The sequence below is a fragment of the Bison bison genome, unplaced genomic scaffold, assembly GCF_000754665.1.
Source record: "Bison bison bison isolate TAMUID 2011002044 unplaced genomic scaffold, Bison_UMD1.0 scf7180017862013, whole genome shotgun sequence".
NCBI classification, from domain to species: Eukaryota; Metazoa; Chordata; class Mammalia; order Artiodactyla; family Bovidae; genus Bison; species Bison bison.
In genome coordinates this window covers 177,852-184,457 of record NW_011492585.1, presented here as the reverse complement: position 1 = coordinate 184,457, position 6,606 = coordinate 177,852, and the positions used below count along the sequence as shown (strand labels likewise).

General features: G+C 57.8%; 1 protein-coding gene across 2 annotated transcripts in view; it reads left to right on the top strand.

Annotated features, from left to right (window-relative positions):
• Positions 1-6,354, top strand: part of MAD1L1 (MAD1 mitotic arrest deficient-like 1 (yeast)) — a 19,742-nt gene extending 13,388 nt beyond the window's left edge. Inside the window, exons 8-9 of one of the 2 annotated variants that reach the window (XM_010832654.1) lie at positions 323-437; positions 2,922-6,354. In XM_010832654.1, the coding sequence (XP_010830956.1) occupies positions 323-437; positions 2,922-2,987 (181 nt within the window). In that variant the 3' untranslated portion in view covers positions 2,988-6,354. The remainder of the gene's footprint in view (positions 1-322; positions 438-2,921) is intronic. The other variant, XM_010832655.1, reaches the window with a different exon arrangement.
• Positions 6,355-6,606: the final 252 nt, after the last annotated feature.

Sequence of the window (6,606 nt, the reverse complement as noted above, 5' to 3'; positions counted from 1 at the left end):
GTCTCGTGTGTGTGTGTGTGTGTGTGTGTGTGTGTGTGTGTGTGTGTGTGTAGAATGCCTGCCTGCGGTGAGGGGCCGGGGGTGTGTTTGTGTGTGTGTGTGTGTGTGTGTGTGAACATCTGCCTGCGGTGAGGAGCTGGGGACATGTGTGTGGAGAACGCCTGCCTGCGGTGAGGGGCTGGGGATGTGTGCCTGTTTGTGCACACAAGTACACGCACACACGTGTGCGCACACATGTGCATGCAGCCTTCTGGGTCAGGGCCTCTGCACTCGTCCCTGGGGTGTGTGGCTGTTTGAACGACTGTGCTTCTGGCTCTGCCAGGGAGACGCAGGACACCAACGGGCTGCTGCGGGAGGAGCTGGAGGGGCTGCAGCGCAGGCTGGGGCGGCAGGAGAAGATGCAGGAGACGCTGGTGGACCTCGAGCTGGAGAAGGAGGTGAGCCAGCTGGTCTCTGTGGGGTCCTTCACTTGCCAAGGGGACCCCACGTCCCAGCTGATCCACTAGAATGGCGGCTGTTGGGCTAATTCGGTGGGTCGAATGGTGGCCCCTGCAGTCAGCCCTGTCCTGACCCCAGAACTATGGAAAAAGGGGACCCCTAAGGGTGCTGAGCACTAGCCTGTGGTAGGAGGTGCCCCTGGGGTTCCTGCTGGTGCGCACAGGTCCTGGTGGGTGCAGGAGTGCGTGGAGGAGGCCAGAGCTGTGTGGAGTGACGAGGACTTGCTGTGCTGCTCTTGGTGGCATTGAAGATGGAGGGGCCGTGAGTCAGGGAACTTGGGGCTTTCCAGCGGTAGAGTGTCCTGTGGAGCGTAGTCCCCTGGCCTCTAAATCCAGCCCAGGGATGTCCTCGCTGGGCTGCTCACCTGCGGGGCTCAGGACAGCAGACGTGTGTCCTCAGCTACCGGGTGCATGGTTGTTGGTGTCAGCAGCCCTTGGAGCACTTAACCAGCTGCTGAGTGGGAGAGAGCAGAGGACTCTCTGGTGCCTGGGACAGACATTGTTCCCCACAGAAGAAGCAGACTCCTGTGCTGAGATTCCTCTCCCCGGCTCTGCTGCTGGGACTCACTGTGGGCATTCTGTGGGACCTTGTGGAGATGGCCATGCACGTTGGTGCCAAAGCACCCAAGTTCTCCTGGGCAGACCAGTGCGAGGCCTCCAGGCACAGGGTCTTCTGTCCTTCCACACTGAGTACCCGTGGTCACACTCAGTCACTTCCCTTTCTGGTTTGCCTGGTATAAGATATGGCACCAGTTCTCATGACTTCAGTCTGGTCAGCCTACCTCCAGCAGTTCCCACCAGCTGGGGCATCCTGGGGCCAGAGCACACGTTCTCTCAGACGCTTGATCATGTGGACACTCAGCCTGAAGCAGCGGTTCTGGAGACAAGCAGTTTTACTTTGCACATAGGTTGTTTGAGAGTTGGTTGAGCTTCTTTGGGGGGAATCACACTGCCTGGTTTCAGACCCTTCTGCGTGTGCTCGCTGGCTGGTGACCCTGGTAGATTACTTTACTTCTCTGTCCACCTGTGTAATGAGGAGTAAGTGTCTCCCTGTAGGGTTGTGAGGATTGAATAAGTTCATGCAAAGTGCTTGAACAGTGGTAAGTGTTGACTGAGCGTCAGCTGTAGTCATAGGATTATTAGCCAGGCTCGTACCCAGGACATGAGAGGGCTCAGGACATGCTCCAGCGGCTGCGTGAGTGCACGGAGCAGCACTGTGCTCTGCCCGGGGGGAGCTCGGAAGATGCAGGTGGCCTGGAAAGGGGGCGAGACTCTGACATGTGGGTGAGCGTGCTGCAGCTGTGAGAATACTGGGCATGAGACCCCACGTTCAGGCCGAGTTGGGGCGTGTCCTCCTGTTCATCCCAGCAGCCATGGCCCCAGCCATGAAGAATTACTGCTTTTGAACTATGCTATTGGAGAAGACTCTTGAAAGTCCCTTGGACTACAAGGAGATCCAACCAGTCCATCCTAAAGGAAATCAACCTTGAATATTCATTGGAAGGACTGATGCTGAAGCTGAAACTCCAATACTTTGGCCACCTGATGCGAAGAACTGACTCATTAGAAAAGACCCTGATGCTGGGAAAGATTGAAGGCAGGAGGAGAAGGGGACGACAGAGGATGAGATGGTTGGATGGCGTCACTGACGTGATGGACATGAGTTTGAGCACGCTCCAGGAGTTGGTGATGGGAAGCCTGGTGTGCTGCAGTCTGTGGGGTTGCAAAGAGTCAGACACAACTGAGCAACTGAACTGATGGCCCAGCCTGCTCTGTGTGTGTGTTTTGGGAGTGGGATTGGGGCTGAGCATCCTGAGGAGCTCCGGGAAGACGGAGGAGGCGGTGGGGGCCGGGGTCTGCAGTGCCCGGGGCCTGCTTCCTGGGGCACAGGCTGTTACTGCAGGACCGTCTGTGAGGCTCTCTCGGCCCCCAGCCCACAGTCCTAGCCTGCTGGGAGCCTCCCCAGTTACGGCCGGTGTGAGTGAGGTGGGCACAGGCTGTTACTGCAGGGCCGTCTGTGAGGCGCTCTCGGCCCCCAACCCACAGTCCTGGCCTGCTGGGAGCCTCCCCAGTTACGGCCGGTGTGAGTAAGGTGGGCACAGGCTGTTACTGCAGGGCCGTCTGTGAGGCTCTCGGCCCCCAGCCCACAGTCCTGCTGGGTGAGGTGCTAAACACTCAGTGTGGCTTCAGCAGTTGGGAAGCAGCCTGGGAGCATGTTGCGTTTTGGAGATGAGGGCAGGCGGTTGTGGAGGACCGGGGCCGTGATGTCACAGTGACTGTCCGTTTCCTGTGACGCTGTCCTCTCTGGGTCGAGTGTATGTGGTGGGAGGGGGTGACATGCTGTGAGAGGACAGCAGGCCCGTGCGTCCCTGGGTGGAGACGCTGGCACAGAGCTCTGAGGGGTCTCCCTCTCTGTCTTTTCAGAGGCTCTTGACAAAGCTGCAGAGCTGGGAGAGGCTGGACCAGACCACCGGCTTGAGCATCAGGTAGGCAGAGGGTGCCAGGGCCACAGTCGCCGCCTTCTCTTCACGGGTGGCACCCTTGGTGAGCGAGCCTGCGCCCCAGGTTCCTCTGGCAGTGGCCCTGCCTGCGGCTGCGGAGGCTCAAAGGGATGGAGCTGGGCAACTCTCCCTGCCAAGGACGCTCTCAAGGGCCAGCAGGTACTGCCCCAGTAGTGCTGAGCTTCCTTAAAGGGCTGTTTTTGTTTATACTGAGGAAGTAGCTGTTTTGTTGAGGGGAAGTAATTTCTTTTAGGTGGCTCTAACAGTTGAAACACACTGAGTCTTTAGGGTTGGAACAGGGAAGCAGTAACGGCAGGTAGTTTGCCATCAGGCCTCTGCAGCAGCCTTAGTGAGTCTGTTGAGCTGACCCCACAGGTGAGCGGCGGGCATCTTCCACCCCCTGCTGCCTGGCCTCCTGGGGTCCTCACCCCTTCTGGGGTTGCTCTGCCACTGGCCTTCAGCCTCTGGGCCCCTTCTCGGCCCACACAGACCGCCTCCGCCTGGGTGCAGGGCTGGGAGGCTGGCAGTTTAGGCTCAGTCCTCGGCTCCCGGGCCCTGCGGGGGTGAAGGAGCCTTCTGTCTGTCTGCTTGTGTGAGCTGAGACGGCTGCTTCTCTGTGCCTCTCCTGTTGCTCTTGGAAACTGCGCCAAGACTGCGAGGGGCTGTCCTGTAGTTACACCCTTTGACTGCTGCCCCGAGACCTGCCAGTTCCCCCGCGCTGTGGGCTCCAGGCGCTTGTCACTTGAAAATGCCCCGTTGTCTTCTCTCTGCCTTGCTGAGTCTCAGAGGACAGGCCAGGCTGCTGTTCCCGCCTGACCTCCACCTGCAGAGCTGGGCTCACATGGGCTGGCCCAGTGGGGCCTCTTGCCTGCGATTTCTCCTGCTGTCTGGGCTCACGAGCTTCCCGCCCGCTCCCAGGGAGGCTCTCGTCAGGAGGAAGCTCGTGGCTGCTCTCTTGTGCCCTCTTGTGCCTGTGATACCAGCTGCTGGGGTGTGTGAGCACCTGACCCTGTTAAACTGTGTCTGCCCATCTGTCTGAGCCCACTTGTCGTGGGGTCTCTTGCGCCTTAGTTCCCACATGTATAAATTGAAGAGTTTTCTGGAATGTGGGCTTCTCACCACAGGGTCATGCTCTTGAGAATCTGACAAAACTTGTTATCTCTCCACAAAAGCACAGATTCGCGAGTGGGTGTGTGTAAACGTGAGATTCTGCAGGCTGGTTCAGGGACCCACGTCTCCCAAGCATGGTCAGCTAGCTCTGGTGGACGGTAGCCGCTGGAGTCCGGCATTTGTGCTGGTAGCAGCAGTTTGAGGGCCTGGGACGCATTTTGGGTCTTCAGGTCAAAGCGTGGCCACAGTGTTGCTCCTCTGGGGCCTGTCGCCACCCCAGGCTCCGGCTGCTGTCCGGTCTCCTTGGGCTTCTGAGAGCTGCCGCCACTAGGCAGGGCCCCTCGGCGGGCCTGGCTCCCTGCGGCCTTGGGGCCTGCTGCCTGCAGCTCCTGCCGGCCCACGCTGCTTCAGCTCGTCTCTGCAAGGCGCTCTCAGCCCTGGAGTCCGAGCTTCTGGTGCTTCAGACCGAGTGTCCTCCACGTGGACTCTGCTCTGGATGGGCTGTGGCTTCTCTCAGGTTCTCAGCGGGCTCTGTGGCCTCACAGAGGTTAGGAACTGCGAAGGGTCCACCCAGCATGACATTGGCCACCCTTTTCCTGTTTGGAGATTTGTTAAATCCCGAGGACCCAGAGATAACGGCTGGGAGGAGTAGTGTGGGCTGGTGGGCCAACCAGTGCAAACCTTTTGGGAAGCCTGTCTAGCCGAGCGTCCGTATCCGCCAGACAAGCTTGTCCACTCTTGGCCGCGTGTGACTCTTGTCTCCAGCACACGGGTCATGTGAGTCGGGGCCAGGTTGGCCTCAGGACTTGGTGTGAGGGGATGCCGTGCGTGGGGGAGGTGGGGCCTGTGTGCTTGGGCGTGCCGGGGTGAGCAGGCGGCGCCTCTGGTGTCCGGGTGTCCTTGTCCCAGGGCCCTGTGGGTTGGACAGAGGGAGTGAAGGTGGTGAAGGTCTGTGAGGCGCTGAGCATCTTTCCTCAGGAGTGCGGTCTGGCTGGTGATTTGAAGGTGCTGAACAGGGACGCGCTGTGAAGTGTCTGTGATGTACTCGGGCACATTTAACAAGCTGTGTTTATGGGGTCCATGCACTGGGAGCTGAGATGTGGCTGAGAGAGCATAAACTGGCAGCAGGTAAGCCAGTGCACACAGACACCGTCTCACTCAGCGCTGTGGAGATGACTCACAGGGTCAGCGCAATCCCACTCAGCCCCAGGAGGCTCTTCTGGGAGAAACTGACAAACTGACTCTAAAATTTCTATAGAAATGGAAAGGGCCTGGAACGGCTGTCAGGCTTTGGGAGAAGAGTGTGTCAGAGGGCTGCCAGAGGCTGACTGCAAGCTCCCTGTGAGCAGCGTTAATCAGGAAGGGTGGTCATGGTGTGGAGGAGATCAATGGGCAGAATAGAATGCTCAGGAATAGTCTAAATGCTCAGAGTCAATTGATTTCGGTCAAAGGTGACAAGATAATCCAGTGGGAGAGAGTCTTTGAGCAGATGGTGCTGGCCAACAGGGAGTCTGCACAGACATGGGCACCTCATACTAGCCACTGAATAGTTCAGCGGGGCACGGACTTACGGGTAAAAACACAGTCCTGGAAGCGTGGGTTTGGTAAAGAGTTCTTAGGACACAAAGAGCAAGACATACCTGGGAAAAAATTGATAAGTTAGACTTAATCAAAATAAAAAACTGTTGCTTTCAAAAAACACTGTTAAGAAAAAAATAAGGCAAAACGTAGAGTGTGAGAAAATGTTTGCAATGTGTGTGTCTGACTGAGGACTTTTATCCAAAATGCAGAGTAAAATGCTTTCAAATTGATAAGATAAGCAGGTTAAAAAAGTGGGTGAAAGGCTTTGGACAGATAACTTTGAGAAGATGTGTGGTGAATGAAGACGTGAAAGCTACTCGATGTCGTCAGCACACAGCAAAGCTCAGGTCCCAGCGAAAGCCCGCTCCCCGCCCGGGCACGGTGTGGTGCGGTGGGCACCGGCCTGGCCTGGAGTCAGCAGTGGATGCGGTGCTGTGTAAAGCCTCCACTCTGGGAACAAGCTCTCTTGTTGAGTTTGTCTCAGGCCCATGGGCAGCTGGGGCTGGCCCAGGCCCTTTCAGTGTGTCTGGGTCTTGGGGCTCGGAGCAAGTGCTGCAGGGCTGTTGCTGTGCGAGCCGGTGGAGGCTGCAGAGGCCAGGCTCAGCTCAGCTCAGGCGCTCGGTCGTGTCCGACTCCTGGTGACCCCACGAATCGCAGCACGCCAGGCCTCCCTGTCCATCACCAACTCCCGGAGTTCACTCAGACTCAAGTCCATCGAGTCGGTGATGCCATCCAGCCATCTCATCCTCTGTCGTCCCCCTCTCCTCCAGCCCCAATCCCTCTCAGCATCAGAGTCTTTTCCAATGAGTCAACTCTTCACATGAGGTGGCCAAAGTACTGGAGCTTCAGCTTTAGCATCGTTCCTTCCAGAGAAATCCCAGAGCTGATCTCCTTCAGAATGCACTGGTTGGATCTCC